Here is a 21,298-nt window from a genome sequence, read left to right as displayed (position 1 = left end):
ATTGGGAAAAAAGAATGTCATTATTCAAAAAAAGATCTGCCATAAACTGATTTTTCACTTCAGTTTACAAAATAAAATGTTTTCAGCTGGGGCCCCCTTTGATACAAAATATAGCAAACCGATATTCAAGCAAATGCTGTCTCCATGCATGGCAGAATGCATAGCATGCCCTGTGCTGGGAGACAGGACTGGAAAGGGAGGGTACCGCATCTCCCCTGCCCATGCAGGAAGAGGGTACCTGCCACCCAGGCTGCATGCAAAACCCCTTGAGTCCCAGATCCCAGATTGACTGTGTCCTATGCATTAGCACAGGGCAGAGTCTCATATTAGCAATGTATGTTCCATGGGCTTATGCTGTAGTTCAGCCAAAAAGTGTATTGCCATGGCAACCATGTGTCACATGGTGCCATACATGCTACATTTCAAAGAGCCTGTACATAGTATTTGCAATGAAACATACTCTGCAATATGTCATATGAACTTTGGTTCACATTGCTAGGCTCTGAATGGAGAAACAAGTGTGCCTCTTTTGGAACAGATGTTTAAAACCGAAGCAAATGTGACACATGGAAGGAGAGAGGGGTGAAAAAGATCAAGAACGGCCTTAAGAAATCAGGGGTTGTTGTCTGCCTCATTCCGTATTGGGGAAAATGCTGCTATTGCATCAAGTCGTTCCCAAATCACCCAGGGAAATAGGACCATAAATTGGGAGGTCAGCTTTTTGAAGACTACTTAGGGGCCTCAGTCAGATAGGACTTCCAGAATGAGGGTGAGGTCTTGGATGAAAAAGCCTTTGAAAGCATGGAACTGGCCATCTGATCTTACTTTGTGGATGTTTAGTAAAATTGGGATGAAGGTAAAAATGTCACATAAACAATTTAGTGCCTTTGGGAGGGGATGAGCAAGAGTCTACTTCTATTGTCTTATTATGGATTGGGCAAGGGAAGGGCTAGAAGCCTCCCTATGGGTTTAAAATCAGACAGCTAGTCCACGGCATCTTGGCGAATCAAAGTCAACTTTGTGAAAGCCAAAGTCTATATTTTACAGATATCTTTGTAGCTAACGCCAGCTTAATATTTTTAACGGGAGCCCTGGTGGTCTGGCAGGAAGCTGGAGGGGACTAAGGCTGGAGAACTTGTATTCTAGTCCAGCTTCAGTATCAGTGAGCTGTGCAACCGTAGACAGGCTGGGAGCTGGGCCTTGTTTTCTGTAAAGTGGGAATAAGAATAAATCCTCTTAGGAATCAAAAGAATAGGAATCAAGAGACATGGCTTTTTTTTTTTTTTCCTTTTTTTTCTTTTTTTAGATTGAATTGCTGATGTCGATGTGAGAATGCTATAACATAATGTTCCTGGAAAAAAGAGATTCTGTCTACAACTTTCAGGACAGCATCACCCAACATGTTTCAGATGACTAAGGCTCACTCCCAAAGTCACACAGTCCTGGGAAGTTCAGAGCAGATGCCCTCCAACTCCGATGTAGGCTGGTTCCCACTTGTCCTGCTTATATTGCATTTCTGAGCCACACTGAGAATTTACCCACAAACTTTAGAAACAAATACCTAGGACTCATTTAAAGTCACTTTTAATTATTTTACTTTTTTTATTTTACTTCATTTTTCAGAAATGTTTTATCTGGTGAGATGTCCCAGATAAAGCCATCCATCCCAACATTACCCCATTCATTCATCTATCCATTCATTTTTTAAATCTAGTCAATTAATATTTATTTGTCACATACCCCACTAAACAATAAGATCCATGAGAAAAAGGATTTGTCTATGTTGTTCATCACTGTATTCGTAGCATCTAATACCGTGCTAAATATTAATCAAATGAATAAATGAAAGACACTTAAGCACTTATATTGTACTATTCACTATATTTGATCCTAGTTTTGCAGAGGCCAAATTGGGGCAGCTGGGGTAGGTGGAATAAAATAGTGTCATTCTAAGATTTACTAGGATATGTTTTGCCCACTTGCAGCCCATAGGTCACGTCATTATTTATAGTAGCTAACATTTATTGTTTACTCTGTCAGTCACTGTGGTAAGCATCATAAAGCATTTGTAAAAGCATTATTTCTACTTAATCTTCACAACATTCCCGTGAGATACATAGCAATCTTGCTTTCTACGTGGAGACAACGAGATTTAGAAATAACTTGCATCAGGTTACATCTGTGGGAAGTGACGGAGCTGAACACAAAAGTCTGACAGCAGAACCCTTTCTACCTCCTATGCTGCTTATGACATGGTCTTCCAGCAATGGAGGAGCGAGAAATAAATTGTTAATTAACTGTCCTGGGATTTGTAGGACACAGATACACTGGGTACCTTTGGCTGCTGCGTCCCTAGGCTTTCTTAGACTGAATTAATTGGAAGAGCTCGGTCCTCACAGCCCTGAGAGATGTGTGAGGCATGTTTTCTGACTGCGCCGAGGAGGCAGTGTCTAATGCCGCAAAAGAAGCTTGAGCAATTTTCTGCCCTTCAGAGAGGAAAAAGCGTCAAAATCAATCTCCCCAAAAGACAGTGTAGGATTCTAAGCTGGAGACAGGAGAAGCTGGGGCTTGGACCCCTACAGTGAACATTAATAATCTGAGCCCCAGGCCCTGGTGCCCCGTTAGGCTGCTCCTGGGTGATCCTTTCTGTGAGTCCTGCTCTCAGCTTGAGGGGATGGCACTGCTGTGTCCTCCACCTTCTTTCTCCCTGTACTAAATCTAGCTCTCAGCTCGCGGAAGACAGTCAACTTTAACACCTTGACCTGACCCAAATATACAGCTGTGTCACCTCACCTCACTTCCAAAAGCCTCACAGTCCCTCCTTGCTTGGCAGCTTGAATAGCAAAAGCTGCTCCTACAACCTCCAGGAACCATAAAACTGAGAAATGTCACTGAAACATAGAGTAATAGTTAGGAGACATATAAATACACAGGACAGTTAGCAAGGAATGTGATAACTACTGGAGTTTGGACCAAAACAGTTTCTGGCTGCCTTTTTTTTTTTTCTTAAATGGAGTGAATACAGGCTGAAAGAAGACAATTTTTATAAACAAGTAAAACCCTGAGCCTAAGATAAATGTTGTGATGTACACACTGTAGCTGTGATGAACTAGACATGGTGAGAAATGCAACATACTGAGAAAAAGACGAAAACTGTGATAAAAGTGTCATGATGCAAATTGTTTTACATTAACAATATTACACTACAAAGAAAGAAAGACAAATACTTTAATGCAGCAAGAGAAAAATAAAACAAAAGCTTCTCCTGCAACTGCAAGATAAGTGGGCCATTTGCAAAGCACACTTTCCACTGCTCACTGGGAGAGACCTTGCTGTGCTAGGGAGAGAGGAAGCTGAGGCATGTACCCGCTTTCAGGCTGCTGACGACATTTTTTTCTCCCTAAAAATGGTGCAGCTGTGTCACCTTGCCTCATTCCCTACCAGACTGAGTGTCCTGGTTTCTCAGTCAAGAAAGAGTTTTGAGAGTCCACAGCATGGTGCACTTTAATCTATGAAAGTCAACACCCGAAGCCAGGGAAAGAAACGCATGCATTAATTTAAGGTATGACTAACAATCAGAAAGAATTTAATTGTGTTATTTTAACCCATCAAAATAGGATAATCCCCATTTGCCTGTTGATGGAAACAGAAATAAAAAAGGAAATGGATGACTAAGTTAGACACTGAATAGTCTATCACCAACTACTAAAAAGGAAGCTAAGAGTGATAAATGGGCAAGGATGCAATGGTGGTGCAGTTGGCACCCTCCTGAGGCTAGAAACTTCCGGAGAGCCCCGCTGCCAGCAACAGTCTGGCAAAGCAAAGTGGGAAGGATTGGTCCAGTGGCAGTGCCGATTCCACAGCATCTCAGCAAGGAGCTTTTCCTTCAAGCCCTAAGAAGAACCATCTGTAGCTGCTCGTTGGATCATGCTGGTTCCTCAGTTACCTTCCAACAAATAAATCTTTGTATTTTTGAAATAAAAGAGAGAGCTGATAAGAGTGGGGAAGTACTGTGAGAAACAGAAGGTCTAACAATTTTTAAGCCACCTCTTGTGTCATCTAGGAACCATAAGGACAATTTGCTTCCTGAGGGTAATGTTGGCAGCTGCCATGTTTTGAAAGCCTATTTCATGGCAGGCATATATATCTCATTTAATCCTTTTAATAACCCTGTGGGTAGGTCTGATTACTCCCATTATCCAGACGAGAAAACTGAGGTTCAGAAAGGTTAAGTAGCCTCCCCAAGTCCATACAACTAGTAAGTGCTAGAACTAGAACTTGAGTACAGGACTATCTAACTTGAAAGTCCATTCCCTTTAACGTCACATTGTCCTGTCCCTTCACACCACAGCCAGACAACTCATTACCATTTCCATGCTGTTACAGAGAGAACAAACAGCCGCGGGTCCAATGGATGGCCCTGTACTTCAGTGACATATTACCTGGGGTGTTCCGACTTTCTATGCATTCCCCCACTTGAAACGAAAGCCTCATAAATAATAGTAATGATGCTATTTGGGGAAGCACCATTGATGCCACAGAAAACAGAAACCACAGAAAATATTTAAGAAAAAAAATTAATTCAACCCACTGTATCAGATGTTTTACTTGTTTACATCTATCAAACAACTGTCCCCGTGAGCTGCCAAGGAAAGAGGTCCCATCAGCTCGACAGGGGGCTCTACCTCAGGCCTCAGCAAGCTACACTGGCTTCTTTAAAGATCACACAGCAGTCAACATTTTATCAGCACTCAACAAACAAGTTAAGGTTTGGCTTAAATCTGAAGGTCTCTCTCCCTTTGGCATATTCTGGGATAATAGAACAAATGTCAAATCAGTACAAGATGGCATATTTACAAAATTGCACCCTGTTTTGCATAACCTAACGATGCAGCAGTTCTTAAGGATTGAACATTTCAAATCTGCTAGCAGAAGACTGCCAAATCTATGACTGTTTCATACACTTGCCAAAAGCCTATCAAATTTTGAGCAAAATGCAAAATAAATCTCCTCTACAAGTTAAATCAGTCCCTTCTGTGTGTTCCAGGCTGCCCTCTTCTCCTGGCAACCAGGCTCGGGACTTGGGCCCCATTTCCCTTGCCCTTGATCTTATATCCTCTCTAATGTGTCTTCATACATCCATACCCCTCCTCCCCAGTCTTCTCTCCTGCCTTATTGGCCCCCATTTGGCCTGCTCTCCTCACAGCCCTTCTACTGTGTTATCCCTCGGTTCACCGAACGTGCTTCACAAATCCTCAGAAAACCAGCTCTGTCTGCTACTCATGTGTCTCCTGTGCTCCTCTGCCGCGTCCCTGTTTGCAGCCTATGGAAAGCATTTATGCTCTTCCTCTCCGTCTTCCTACATCTTTCTCAGTTGGCTTCAGATATGTGCTCTCTCCCTTTCCTACTCCTCAGTATCCATATGTTTAGCATATAACATTTTTGTGCCTCAGTTTCTGTGTCAATAAAATGGAGATAGAGCACTGATCTCAGAGAACTTGAGGGAGAATTGAACCTAATAGTTCATGTAAAGAGCTTAGAATAGTGTCTGGCCACAAAAGCAAGCACTTAATAAATGAAAGAAAAAGAAGAAGAATGAAATAAATGAAACTGGATCCCCCTGGATGAGATGAATGGTGGGAAGGTGAAACCTTAACTTATGGGCCACCTCCCATCTACATGCTTGGAAGGTACAAAATTCCTGGGGCTCCACAGTGACAATTGGGAAACCACTAGTCTTTTTCATACGTGTTGGGCGCTTGGTCTTATTTGAGTACATGCTTTATTACCGACTCTCTATTATTTATCTCCAAAACTTTTGTGTGCATGTTTTGTTTCACCAAAAAGGTAACAAACTTCTGAACAGTTAGAACACCAGGCACCTTAAATGGGTGAATGAAAGTCTACTACATGTTAATAGCTTTTGTAGGTTTGACTGAAAGACCTACGATTGACCATTCGTCCCCGTTAGTCAGGAACCCACTCCTCAAGGTGTGGCCGCCGTTGTTATTTGCTTATCGCTCTTGGGGGTGAAGGTTGTTTCATTGGCTATCTGATTCCTCTGCTCTGAACTGTCACCCTTTGTCTGCTGTGGACTGAGGCTCACTGCACAAAAGATGTGTGTACAGAGCTTCACTGCCTATTAAGCTCGGAGGTGTCACACCTCCACTTCAGCTGCCCATTTAGAGCTCATGGGACCAGCTCCTTGGAATTTTAGGGACATGAACATGTTCCTTCCCTCCCCTTTCAGTTCCTGCTATCTTTTAAAAGTGCTCGTTGGCAGCGGCGGGTGATTGTCTACAAAAAAAAGAGTCTTATGGAGTCACTGCTTGTGTCACTGCATTGGGTCCCAGCCCTAGTTCCACGGTTCCCTAATTTATACGGCAGTTTTGTAAGAACAGGAAAGGGACTCTTTCTGGTTGGATGTAGTCCCAGAGGTGAGTTCCTCAGAGAATGGGTTGTAAACTAGCTTTCAACAGTGCACAGCGGGACAGTCCATGGCATCCCAGGCTGTCCCATGGGCATTGAGAGTGGTTCCTACATGTCCGTTTCCTAAAGGGTAAGTAGAACCTTTATTTTACAAAATGTGCTTCTCTTGGTAATGTTGATTTCTCTCAATTTTTCCAAATATGGGTTATCAATGACCTAGTAATGAATACTTTTGCTCATTTCGGTTTTATTAAAAATTGTGTTCTTTCCCAAAGGCTACAATGCTGGCTACTACACCGATGATTCATTAGCTGAAAACGTAGACAAAGGTCAGAGTCTTGCTTATTACACACACACTTTGGGCATTCGATCCTGGATGTGCTGACGAAAGTCAATCAGCCAGAGTAAACGGGAATCATGTGAATCATGTTCCGAATATTTCCTTCTGACCCAGCAAGTGCACAGGGCACTGAAAGCCTCTGCAGAATTATGTTCTTTGTCTTTTCAAAGAGAGTGGGAGGTGGTGGGGGGCGGGGGGGGGGAGAGAGAGAGAGAGAGAGAGAGAGAGAGAGAGAGAGAGAGAGAGAGAGAAAATATAAACCACCTGGGAAAGAAAAGTAAAAGAAGATGGGGTCCAGAGGGGCAGCTGGGGCCTTGGAGGAAAATAGAATCTTTGAATGTTTTCTTGCCAGAGACAAAAGCATAGGCTCATTTAAAAAACAAAGGAGGGCAGCTTTATTCTAAAGCCTGCTGTGCACCAAATATAGGCACTTAGATTCAGTTCTCCACATTGAGAGGAAGCAATTTACCAGGGTGGCAACAGTTCAGTAACGCATTTGCCTCCCTTTCTCCTGCCCACCTTAACGATTGCTGGCCCAAATAATTCCTCTGAGTAACACATTGGGAACCTTTAGCTCCCTGGTACTGGCAGTTTTAATGTGTCCATTGCCAGCAGTGAATTTTGTGCCAAGAAAACCCGACTCCTGGCGGTGGAAGGATTAAACAGTCCTCGGGTGCCATCTGTGCAGTGAAACGAAAGAGTGACTTTGTGCAACCAGTGTGCGTGTATTGCCATTGGCAGTAGGAAGTGGCTTCTGTTTACACGACTACCTCACGCAGCGAACACCTAAGGGGAGAGATGAACAAGGCCACCAGAGGTGGGGGTAGAGTTGAGGAAGAGGAAGATCAGCATGCAAATCTGTGAGAAAGTCTGGGAAAGATGCAGGTTGAAATAGCAGATGAAAACTAATTATCCTCTAAGGGGAGGGCTGGTTGAAGAGGAAACACCCTGTCAGCTGGTGTTCGTCTGGGAATTGGGCTAAGTGCATGGACTTCCTCATAGATCAGGGTTTAGACTTGACCTTGTGCGTCCAGGTTCAAAGACTTTTCAGTATGGGATTTTTTAAATGAACTTTTGACTCATCATCCACCAGGTTCCAGAGTCAGGGACAGGGTCCTGGGCAGTTCGCCTTCAATGTTTCAGGAGTTTTTAGTACATTTGGAATATCTGAGAAATGCCTTTGGCAACTCATCAAATATAGTGTACCACAGGAGGGATGGTTTTCAAATTTAAACATCCCTGTCAGGTCATTGACAAGAAAATTCCAGCTGTAAAATGAGAGACATGATGGAGGCACACGATTTTCATAAAAATGTTTCCCTTCAAATAGTTTTTAAATTAACTCAGAGAAGATTTTAAGGCTTATACTTCATACTAGGTAATCCGAAGGATACACTGTTGAGTAAAGCCTTGAAGAGATAATAATACTGCAGAGGGGAAATGGGAGTACAAACCAACAATGAGTCCAAGAGAGATAAATGGAGGGTTAGAGAGATGTGAGGAAAATGTATAGGACTCCAAAGGGGCTACTTCTCCCCTGGGAGAGCCATGCAAGTCTTTCCTAATAGGTGGAGATGGAGAGGAAATGACATTCCAGGCAGAGGGAAAAGAGGACAAAGGCACAAAAGGAAAAGGTGCAGAAATATTCAGAGAACAGTGAACAGGCCAGGTAAACTGGGCTGCAAACAGGGTGTTGAACACCTGGTGAAAGAATGAGGAGGAATGGAGTCAGCTGAGTACGCAGGAAAGGTCCGTGAAAGTGCTGCGGGTGAGGTAAGTTCTAATAACTCTATGTGGTATAGAAAGAGTGTGGAAAGACAAGCTAAGGGGAATCTAATTGGGTTATTGTTGTAAAAGGGGAGTAGTCATGTGACAGTCACACTGTGGTTATGAAGAAGGGCAAGGATGTCTGAAGCAGCTTACTGGATGTGGAAGACAAAGAGTGGGAAGGACTGAGTCCAAAGTATCATGGGCCAGTGAGCAGAAATGAGAACAACCTGCTTATGGGATCGCTTTGTAGTGGAGGATGGTTTGTGCATGTCACTGTACAGGTTGCTACTTTCTTATCTTGACTGAAAAACAGAGATGAAAACACACCCATAGACACAAACTAAGATGCATCCCCTATCCCCACCGCTCCCCGCACCCGCCTTGCTAAATAAAGCTGGGAGAAGTAGAACTAAACTGTCTATACTTATGTTGCAAAACTAGAAGTTTTGAGTTTTACTGTGTTTTGGTCAAATGGCTTTAGAATTCATAGTACTGATAACATCTTACAAAAATGTGCAAATACTGCTCAGAGAAATGTATTCATATGAAGCCCATGCCTTGAGCATTGTGGCACAGATAAGGAGAAGTTGTTCTCTTAAGTTATTCTTGTTTATCTTTCTTTTTAATTCACTGTCCTGGGAAGAATTTTGAATTTCCTTTGGAGAATGTAAACGTCAGATGATTTGCCTTGTCATCTGTAAGTTTCAGCGTTCTCGACTAATATGACAAATAGAATCAGGAATCTGTTGCACGGGCCAAAGTGCTACAAGGGTCCTTAGCACTTCCAGCTGCATCAACGTGGCTCTGGCTTTGCGTTGGCATCCACACTAGCACATGGGGCTGCTAGTGATAATTGCACCCAGAGCATATTTCAAATGTTATAGCCCATCTGCAGTTCTCCCAACAGGCAAATCAGACTATTGGATGCTATTGAGTAATTAGAGTTCAAGGGCTTTTCAGAGTACCGCCAAACTGTACCTACTCCTCACCTGCTTTAGTCAAATCTTGTGTGAAAAAACTGTACATATTTCGCTGTGAATAAGAAAGTTATAGGCTTGTACATAAATCTTAATTATGATAATACCGTGAGAAATTTTAATATATAGCTAAAGGTTTAGAATCTTCTGGGCTTTAAGGAATATGCTGAATTTGACATGTTTTCTAAACTGAAATTTTTTATAATTAAAGTAATTATCTGGTGTTGCTTTGTATTTCCAAATGAATGCATATTGTGACCTATATAGCATACGATAAAGACTGTAATTATGCAGAATATAGTAGGGGAAGCTACTGGAGTATCTTTAAACCACCTGTGTTATTTCTTTTTAACAAGAATTTTGTTGGAAATAAAAACATATATATTTTCTAGACTAGATACACTTTAAAATGTCCTTAAACCACTTATAAATAGGTTATGAAATGGATCTGGTTCCTCATCTCTTACCTTGTAATGGCCAAGGTTGTCTTCTACAGTTGGGAGACCCATGTAACGTTCTGTGTACACTGAGTCTATGACAGAGAAAAGAAAAAAGTTAATTCATATAATGAAGACCTTTCCTCCTTTTATTGGGTCATTTTATGTGCTGTGGTATGTCTTAACTTGTGCATAGGTCTATAGTGTTACCCTCAGAAGTATCTCCTCCAGATCATTTTTATTTGGCTTGTTAATACAGCCAGACATCAGCTCAGACTCCTGCCTTTCTGCACTCTGCCCTAGCCCAACCCCACGTAGCTCTCATGATGAGGGCAGAGAGAGATCAAACTAGATGATCTAAAATCCAATCAATAATCCACTTGCAGGAAAGTTAAATGTGAAGGGCTAAAAGGTAAGCACTCTACATTAGCATCTGACCTTTTCAAAGAATCTTAATTCTCTTAAATGCCTCAAACATCTTGAAGGTTTTTGGTCCTGACACAGTATACGCCCTAATTTATGATATGCTATTTCTGTTTGGAAATCTCTAATAATGTTTAATTACTAGTTGCTTACTTAAATAATATTTTTTGGCAGGTTGAAATTCACTATCATAAAGAGAAAGGATTCAGTTATCATTCATTTGCTGTATAACTCCATATTGGCTCAGCTACTCCATCGTGATGCAAGTTAAACATTTGTTTTCTCTCATTTTGTGGAGAGGCCTCGATTTTGGTGGTGTAACAGTTGAGCATTGTCAAACAGATTAATATCTGTCTGCCGAAATGACTTAAGCTCTTTTATCTATATATGGCAGAAAAACATGTATTATTTGTTTGGTTAATTTGGGAATTAAACATATTTTTGTCCTGTTTTCAAAAATTAAATCATATATCATATATGATTTGATATCTGTCATATCTATCTATCATATATATACAATATGCATCTGAAATTTTAAAAATAGTATTTAAAAATGCATAATGAAGTTGTAAACTTTTAGAAATATGCCTTCAAATACCATTTACATATTCCTTCTATCTAATCTTTGTGTAAAATTGTTCAAATTTACACATATATGAGAATTCTAGAAAGTTCATATGTGTTAGATTGATCCATATACATTTAATGAAGTTCTCTCCTTATCATTCATTACGTGTTTCTAAACAAAGATTGTTTCTATTATTTCATTGACCACCAGAGGTCTCCAAAAACAAGCCATCCAATAGAACAATTACTATCAAGCAGAAAAGTGTTACATATGAAATCAAATACATTGTGTGAGGATCAAATCCTAACTGTGTTCTCCATTTTTTTTTTTTTTTTTAGCAGAAAGATAGCAATGTATTTTTTACATTGGCTTCTCTTGACTTGGAGAAGATTTTAAAAAAGCAATTTCCACAAGATTGGTACTACCATATGTTAGGACATAAAATATTTAATGAGCATATTCATTATCAATGGTTCTATCCTTTACTACATAAAGGACTTGAGATGGAGTCAGCAGAGGCACAGAAAAAAATTCATCCCCTCGCCACCTCTGACTCTTCTCGCCTACCTACTGTTGCACTGCTCACTCCTATACCCTTGGCAATTACATGTGTATGTAAGAATATTTAAAATAATACACCTTATAAAATAATATTTTCTGAATAATGAAGAGGATTATCTAGAGTGGCTTTCACTTACTTAGAGGCAATGGTAGAAAACAAACCTCCCAGGAATTCCCCTGTCCCTACTCTCCTCTTTCCACGCAAAGACCTATTTATATTTGACTTTTATCAGAAGAGAGATAAATGCTTCTTTTATTCTGCTAATAATTGAAGCCCAAAACTCAAGTTAGAATAAAGATAAGGAAGGATTTATCTGCAGAAATGTAGCATTGGAGATGTTTTGAAATTTGGAAAACAGTATTTGTTGATAACTAAGTGTGCAGATAACATATAATACCATCCAGCCTTTTATGATAGCAGAATAAGTGTGATTGTTTTACTATAGGTATCCATAAAGTACCTGTAGGATAAATCAGCTATCCACTGTAGAAACACTGAAACCCAAAAAGAAATGGTTTGACCATTGGAATTTTAAGGTCAACACTCAGTATCTCTTTGTACCTGATAACAATTACATACCATAGAACTCCCATGCTGACACAGGTGCCACGGCTATTCCACACTTGAACACGTGACTTCCTGCTCCCAGGACCATTGAGGCTACGTACCCTCCATATGACTATAAGATGGAAATAGTTATTTTTATGGAGGTAAAGGAATTAAGGACATATGGTAAGCGAGTCGCAGTTTCTGCATTTCTCACATCTTTATATATTATACCATGCCTCTTTAGAGATAGAAAGTATAGTAGAGGAGGCTTAAATTGGCCTTAATTGGACTGTACTAAAGGCTACAATTTTCAGAGCCCTAGTCCCTTTTCTTAGTAGATGTGAGGGAAAAGCATTGAAAAGTTGCTGGGTAATACCAATTACAGAAAAGGTAAAAGCAATAAACACTAAATCTTCACTGACCTTGACTCATGAGAAAAGTCTCCCTTCCTCCCTCCCTTGCTCTCTCTTTCCCTCCCTCTCTCCCTCTTTCTCTCCTTCCTCACTTTTCTCCCTCATCATAACAAACAAATGTGTAAGCCTGGCTAGTAGGGACTCACTGCTCGGAGATCTAAGATATTTTATTTAAACCTTCTTAGATGAAAAGGATAGACATGATTTTCATCTCCAAATATTTACATACAAAAGATACATTATCCTGCTCTGCGTTATATTCACTAAGAAATGCATATAGATTCATCAGCCAAACAACTACTCACCCAGCCCCAAATTGCAATTCGTTCGTGGTCCACAAATCCCATTTTTGAAAATTGCCTAAAATACATGGAAGAAGTCCATGAATTAGCATTACATTGTAGATAGAAAACTAAGATGAATACACAAATGTGAAGCCCTGCCATTTGTTTTCTATTCCATTCTATTAGAAACTAAGATATATTACTGCCAGCAATCAAATAAACACCCGAGATCAATGTCTATCATTTTTAACTTAAAAGCAAGATGAACAAGATTTACTTTTGCTGGACTCCATAAAAAGTGTGTGTGTGTGTGTGTGTGTGTGTGTGTGTGTGTGTGTTTCACAGAAAACAAATCCTGGCAGTTTTTTTTTCACAGCTTTATATAAAAATTTGCAGCCCAGATGCACTTTTCTTTACATAATTGAATTTAAATCTCTCCAGATGTTTTACAGTTTAAGAGAGGCTGCCCCTGCCATGGAGAAATATAGGGGCATGCAGAACATCTGGGTAGGGCTTAGAAATGTATCTGAGACCCCTACCTGAGAACATAAACACGACTCTCTAAATAAATCCCTTCTCATGCTGGATGTTGATTAGTTAGTTCAGCGTCATTATATAAGGACTTTTTCTTTTTTTTTTCCTTTTTTTTTATATTTATTGGGGTGACAATTGTTAGTGAAATTACATAGATTTCAGGTGTACAATTCTGTATTACATCATCTATAAATCCCATTGTGTGTCCACCACCCAGAGTAGGACTTTTTCCTTGATGGATGAAGAACTCTTTTTGCCACAAAATTGTGTTCGGGAATGAAAGCCAGGTAAAGAAAGGAGAGAAATGTTTTATGCACCGGTTTCTTAATCCTACATCAAAAGGTCATTTATTTACTTAAAAAAATCTAGTAAATGGGAACACTTAACTTGTATTGAGGAGTGTGTGAAACCTATGTGTGACTTTGAGAATCTGTGTTTTTCAGTTGCTGCTATCTGTCTGAGGCTGCCCTGAGTTAAACAATATTAGCTAAGCAATATTAAAAAAAATTAAACTAAGTAGTTTTCAACTCATACCTTCTCCACAGATATGCGCACCAAGTCACGAGTGTACAAGTTGATAAATTTTTACAAACTGAACATATCCTTAAACAAAGATATAGTACATTATTATCACCCAGAAGTCTCTGGATCATTTCTCCTTTTGCAAAAGGAAAAAAATAAAATGTTTTCCTTTTATTGGATTCTATAAAAATTTCACCGGAATTTGTGCCATGGTTTTTAATTATATATACTCGTACATTGGATCACGCAGAATGTACACTTTTGTGCCTGGCTTCTCCCATTCAACAGTCTATTTGTAAGATCCGTTTATGTAGTTGTGTATAGTTGTTGTTAGTTGCTGAAATACTATCCCATTGTATAAACAAACTACATCTCATTACTTTTTTTTTTTACTTCTTTTTTTTTTTTTTAATCGGGGGACAGTGTGTTTCTCCAGGGCCCATCAGCTCCAAGTAGTTGTTCTACAACCTAGTTGTGGAGGGCGCAGCTGAGTGGCCCATGTGGGAATTGAACCAGCAACCCCGTTGCTCAGAACTCCAGCTCTAACCAACTGAGCCATCTGGCCACCCCCATCTCATTACTTTTTTAACTGGAGTTGTATATTGTGGATACTCAATTCTGTAACTTTAGGGCTTGTGTAGATCAGATCTGAGAGGCCCTTGAAACTATGTCCTTTCTCACAGAGGACTAATCTGGATAAATAAAAAAATATTTAAAAATATTACACCTCACTCTTGAACAAATTTATCCTCTCTCTAATCTAAACCTCTCTTTTTTTAGTTTTAAGGAAAATAGTTAATCATGAACTTTGGTATAAGAGTCTCAGGGATACTCAATAAATTGCCATCTTCTCTTTTTTAGTTGTTCCATTTCTTAAAGGCATTTTCCTCCACCCATTTAATCACTCAGAATTTCACAACGTTATTTTAAATCACCTACTTATGTTCCGCAGACATCCACACACTTGGTTATAGAAATTCAAAGATCCCATTTTCTATTTATCAGTGGAATGCAGTTGAATATAAGACTTGGAGTGAGACCTGGATTCAAATCCTGACTGACCTTGGCAAATTACCTGACTTAGGAGCCTCTATTTCTTTACCTGAAATACGGGATAAAAACATCCACCTCCCAGGGTTGCTGTGCAGCTTCAAAGACAATTCAAGTAAAACATTTCCCAAGTTACATGCACATTATTGAGTAACCATCATTTATAATTAAAATTTCTCAAGTCAGACCATGTTTATCTATAATCCCATAACTGTAGAGCACAAGAATGAGATTGATACTTTCCGAAGCCCTTATAATTGTGAGCAACAAAGGTTGTGTTGTATAGTTTTCCCAGAATTAGATGAGGAGTAACCCTCATCCAGCCGGTGGTAAGAGCCACTCCTAGGACGTCACAGCCTTCACCCGCCTCCGGTGTAAATGAACACTGGACTCCTCTACTGATCCCTTACTATCGTCTGCCTGCTTAGATGTTTACTCAGGGGTACATATATCCCTCAGTTTGTCCACGTGTTTGATGAATTTTGAGTCTCTGTTCCTTGAAGGTGGTAGCACATATGTCAGTTCTCTTTCTAGAGTCACATACAGAAAGGGATTTAGGAAATATCTTCTTTAAAACTTTATGTAAATCTACATAATGATGTACATTTTTATCTAAACATGATATCTTCACAAAAAATCCACCCCAAAGATGAAAGATTACAAATTCATCCGAGGACACTTGAAATTTTTTACACTTTATGAATTTAAAATATAGATTGAGGAGGGAAAAAAAAATCAGATGACCTTTGAATTCATCTCCTAGTCACTCACCTGGCTGCTTCAATTTGATCTTGAACTTCCAGTGTTCCCAGTTGTCTGTTGATTGCGTGCATGATCTTATCTCCTTGGTAACCACTTCCTCTGCCATCAAAGCTAGCTACTATAATGTTTTCTGTGCTTGCAAGGTAAGTAGCCCAGTTGAGTGTGAATGTGGCATCTGCTTTTTGACTACAGGGTCCTGCATATCTGTGAAAAAACCCAAATTGTTAGCCTGTGTGGTTTTCCTAAATCAAATGAGGAGTGCTTATATTTCTTGTCCCTGTGGACAAGACGTGTGCATTTTTCCCCATCATGAGCCTGAAACCGTGCCATCTGAGGTGTTCATCATGGATTCTCTAAAACTTGACAACATTACTGTAATGACTGAGTGTTTCCTTCAAAGATACCCATCAGTGTAATCTTTGAAGACTGTTATCAAACACAGACTTTATAGACCAACATTTTCTAAGTCATATATACCTTGGAAATCAAAAAAATAAATTCTTTAATAGTTGAGATAGGGGGAGTTGTGTCATGAAAAGTTAATGAGGATGACAATAAATGCGGCTCTGAGTAGATTTTTCCATTTCAGCTTACAAACACTCCTAGACTACAAAGTGTGTTTCCTAGTTTGGATCTTTCTTAAAGATTTTGACTGTTGTGTGATATGCATTGCATTCCCCCCAGTACCCAGCATCATGTTACACACTATTGCTCTGCAAATCATTGTGGAATGGGCCAAAGTATGAATGAACACGATTCCTTAAAACATCAAAGGAGAAGTAAACTGTGTTGGAAAATGGGTATGTTGTTAGGCATTCTATTTATTAATAAGTTTAACTCCTTTATGTCTACAATTTTCACAAGCTACAACCTACCTCCCACATAGCTGTATGCACAGTCTCCCTCAAGCAATCTCATTTCCCTTTGTTAATCAAGAGAAGCTCCCTATAGTTCATTGCATCTCATTTAAATATATCGACTTTGCACCATCTACAGGACTCCTGGGCCCAGATCTTCTCCAATAACTCTTCCCTCCCCAGCCCATCTCTCCTACTGAGCTGCTCACTGTCCCCTCCGCAGGACTGCTCGGATGCCTTTGCTAACATTTTCCTCCCTTTCCTGAGGGATGGCAGTCAAAAGAGCTTTCGTTTTAAATAAATTATTGCATTACTTTAATTTTCAACTAAATATTGTAACATTCTAACTTTAAAAGGAAGGACTCAGTCATGCCTTTCTTGGGCATGTAAACATTTTTTAACAACGTGTGAAATGCCTTGGTCCTTTTGATATTAAATTTGGTAGAGCAACAGCTTCTCTTAATAGTAGTTAACATAACATTAAATGGCATTATTTTGAAAAATAAAAAACAAACTTTAGACATCTAAGGACATGAAGAGGAAAATCACTGAAAAGAAATGGACACTAAATTTACCTTTTTTCTCTCTCTCTTTTTTTTTAAACTTTCCTAATGAAGGAGAGACTTAATTATTACTTACTAGGGAGTCAAAGAAGATAAAAATATCACTCTTTTCTAAAGGATCCTTTTTTTGGGACTGGAGGCTAAAGCTTAAAGAAAATTAATGTCATTAAAGTCAAAACTAGGCTTAATGAAAATCAAATAGCACATCTGGAAGTCTAAAATACCTCTTTCTCTTTCTTTGAGCTCTTATGTTTTGTTTACATGGAACTTGAAATACAATGGAAGAAGGTTGCGCCTGACGAATATCTGTAACCCTCCTCCTCCTCCTTTATTTCCTTTTCTTTCCTTTTCCTTTTTTTTTTTTTTTGCTAGTAACAACATAAAAGTGTTGCCCCTGAGCTTGAGCTTCAGTTTTCTCTTCTATATAATTGGACTCATACATGGGTTTGCTATGTGAATGAAGTAAGGCAAATTACCTGGCCTACAGCAGGCACCTAGCACATTTGTTATTTTGTTTTGTTTTTAATAAAGGAAATGAGTCATGCTAAAACAGGAAGATTGGAATTGTGGTATTATGGGTGAGGTCAGCACTTTTGGAAGGATTAAAGTAAAATGTATTCCTAATAATTATCAAAGTTATTTTACAAAGCTGCCATATTTAGAATTCACATGAGTTCACAGTTGCTGCTCAAAGACTTGTGATTTCAGAACTTTCTCCATGACTTGAAGAAGTTTGGATTATAATGAATACTTTCCTATGTCACATATGTTCTCTTCACCAAAAATGGGAATGGAAAATACCAGGCAGGGATATTTCAGGAACTAAAGAAAGAGAAACCTGATATTCTAATGAATGAAAGGCAATCATGAGAGACATTTACCAAAGTTTGGGGATAAGGAAAATGTTGATACCCATCTCTTGCTCATTAAAACGCCCACAGTGAAAGAATGAAAATGGGGACTTGAGAATTCCTTTGGAATTCTATTGGAATTCAGGGAAACAAAATCCATATACCGTTTTGATGAAAGAAGACTGTCTACCTTCTCTTTTTGAAAGAAGGTAGAAAACATAGGTTTGGGTTTATGGTTACAAAATGGAAGGAAGAAATAGTAAAATTGCTTCACAATGATTCCGGAAGACAGAAAGGGTGCATTTGGCTGTATTTATCAGTCAGCTAAACTAGGGAAAAAAAAATACTATGATGGTTAACTTCTAAATATTTCCCTCCTCTTGAATACTTACACATCTATTAGTAGAGGATATTTCTTGGATTTATCAAAATGAGGAGGCAAGATCATCTGATACCAAAATTCTAAACAAATGGAAAGATTAATTAGTGAATTAAGAACAATTATTAGCACATGATTTTCGTTCCTTACTTGTCAATGATAAGTCATATCCAGTGTTTAACAATTTGTTAAATTAGGATTAAAAAAATAAAATGAACTGCTTCATTCAGCATGTTTTTAAGAAATACACACATTCTCTTTTAGGTTACAATACTAATTCAGATGAAAAGAATAAAGTTGTTACTAATGTATTTATTAAATACATTGGTGCCTCATAAAATAAAAATGCATTTTAGAATTGCTAATGTTTTGTTTTTACAATTCTGTTCTTTTGGCATTTGATCTACTTATCTAGTTTGTTTATAGCTTATGTTCTAAGTTTGCTTCCAAAATGTTTTCCTCTTTTTGAATTTCCTTAAAGATACTTAGGATTTTCAGTTGGTCCCAATTATATTTTAAAATTCTGATTGAATAACATTTTTGTAATTGTTATTGCCATGCCACACCTCAAAGCTGAGTTCCCACTCCCAGTTGTGTGTAAGTCAGGTTTACATGGAGCAAACCATTGTGTACGTTCTACGTGACCTCCTGGAGATCTGTTTAATTCTCTGTGCTTGATTTAACATCAGTTTAATAAAATCTGTCCCTAAATAATGAATTGGTTTCCTTTGTTTCCAAATTCAAGATGATGAACTTGACTAATAAATCTAAAAGAGAGAGAGAGGAAAAAAAAGGAGAGTCGTTCCATATTTTAACAAGATTATTTCCATTGTCCGTAGGGAAAAACTTCCCTACCTCTATCTCTAGAGCTGCTTCTTCTTATGTTTATCTTTGATTTTGTTTTTTGTTACAATATTTTAGTTAAGGAAAAAAGAAAGGGTTAGGAGGAGTAAAATCTTCATATAGATTTTTTTTCAATTGGTATTTTACTGATTATTTTATTCCTTCTGATTAAATATACATATAAAAACAAAAATTCTAGTCTATTATATTTTGAACTATCAGTTGATCATTTTTTTTACAAACAAAAATATAACACAAAATAATCTTTATTGTAAATCGATGCAGCCAATTGATTCTCACAGAATACTTTTGTTGATTTTTGCTGAAGTCTTGCATTTAAAGCCAGTCTATAGTTCCAATTGACAAGTGAGTATCTACCAAATATGAACATTGATTGATATTTTAATTTACATTAACATATGAGACAAAAATGAAACAGCAAAGACATATTGAAACTTCAATAGTTTGTAAATGAAGTAAGCAGCTTCTTTGATGAATTTGTTAATAATGTTCAAATACTGGAAGAATATTTCTCAATTTGTTGTGCTATTCACAATGCAATTTCTACAGATATGAGACACTTAAGTTTAATCTGTGTTATTAACATTTTTCATCACTTTTATTTTCTTACTTAATTTTTTTATTTTTTGAAAAGATTTTTATTAAAATATAGCTAACATACAACATTATATTAGTTTCACGTGCACACCATACTTTTCAACATTTATACACGTAAAGAAGTGATCACTATAATAAGAGCAGCAACCATATGACACTGCACGATGCTATCACAATATTATTGACTATATTTCCTATGTTGTACATTACATCCCCATGACTTATTTGTTTTATACCTGGAAATATGGACCTCTTATTCCCCTTCAACTACCCCCCTTTTAAAATTTTTCAATTACACTTGACAATATTATTTTACATTAGTTTCAAGTATACAGCATAGTGGTTAGTCAATTATATAATTTTAAAAATGATCACCCTGACTAGTTTAGTACTTACCTGGAGGTATTACCATATCATTGACTATATTCCTTGAGCTTTACTTTCCATCCCCATGACTGTGTTGTAACAACCAGATTGTCCTTCTTAATCCTTTCATATTTTTCACTCTGTCCTTCAACTCCCCTCCCATCTATCACCACAATAAATCTAGTACCAATCTGACACCATACATAGTTATTACAATATTATTGACTATAATCTTTATGCTATACCCTACATCCTCATGATTACTTTGTAACAACCAGTTTGTACTTCTTAATCCTTTTCATTTTTCACTCACCCTCAACACCCCTCCAATCTGGCAAATATCGATATGGTCTCCATACCTATGAGTTTGTTTCTGTTTTGTTTGTTTTGTTCTTTAGATTCCACATATAAATGAAATCACACTGCATCTGTCTTTCTCTGTCTTATACTCCACTCAGCACAGTACCCTCCAGGTCCATCCATGCACCCACAGATGGCAAAAACCCATCCCATTCCATGGCTGAGCAATATTCCATTGTGTATATGTACCATCTCCTCTTTATCCATTCTTCCATTGATGGACACCCAAGCTGCATCCACATTTCAGCCATTGTAAACAATGCTGCAATGAACACATGGATGCACATGTCACCTCAAAGTAACATTTTGGGTTTCTTTAGATAAATGCCCAGAAGTGGGATTACAGGATCCATTTTCGTCTCTTGTTAGTCTTTGTTTTAAAGTCTATTTTGTTTGGTATAAGTGTTGCTATCCCAGCCTTTTGTTTTGTTTTGCTTTTTCCATTTCCATTTTAATGAAATATTTTTTCCATACCTTTACTTTCTGTCTGTGTGTACTTTTTAATCTGAAGTGAGTCTCTTGTAGGCACATATAAGAGGGTTTTGTTTTCTTATCCATTCAGTCCTCCAATGTCTTTTGATTGGAGTACTTAATCCATTTACATTGAAAATAATTGTTGATAGATATGTAGCTATTGCTATTTTATTCATAATTTTCATCTTTTTTTTTTTTCCATCTTAAAGAAGTTCCTCAAAGATTCCTTGTAATACTGGTTTGGTGGTGATGAACTCCTTTAGCTTTTTTCTTTTTTTTTTTTGTCTGGGAATCTCTTTATGTGTACTTAAATTCTAAATGATAGCTTTGCTGGATAATCTTGGTTGTAGATCCTTGCTTTACATCA

The 21,298-nt window shown here is 38.2% G+C and overlaps 1 protein-coding gene across 1 annotated transcript in view; it reads right to left on the bottom strand.

Annotated features, from left to right (window-relative positions):
- The window catches only part of DPP4 (dipeptidyl peptidase 4), a 79,461-nt gene that overhangs the window by 3,081 nt on the left and 55,082 nt on the right, over positions 1–21,298 (bottom strand). The window contains exons 19-23 of the mRNA XM_033112013.1: positions 18,284–18,353; positions 15,630–15,824; positions 12,774–12,828; positions 12,086–12,185; positions 9,984–10,048 (exon numbers count right to left, since the gene is read on the bottom strand). Of these exons, the coding sequence (XP_032967904.1) occupies positions 9,984–10,048; positions 12,086–12,185; positions 12,774–12,828; positions 15,630–15,824; positions 18,284–18,353 (485 nt within the window). The remainder of the gene's footprint in view (positions 1–9,983; positions 10,049–12,085; positions 12,186–12,773; positions 12,829–15,629; positions 15,825–18,283; positions 18,354–21,298) is intronic.

The sequence above is a fragment of the Rhinolophus ferrumequinum genome, chromosome 8 (assembly GCF_004115265.2).
Source record: "Rhinolophus ferrumequinum isolate MPI-CBG mRhiFer1 chromosome 8, mRhiFer1_v1.p, whole genome shotgun sequence".
In the NCBI taxonomy this organism is placed as follows: domain Eukaryota; kingdom Metazoa; phylum Chordata; class Mammalia; order Chiroptera; family Rhinolophidae; genus Rhinolophus; species Rhinolophus ferrumequinum.
This window is presented reverse-complemented; position numbering and strand designations above follow the sequence as displayed.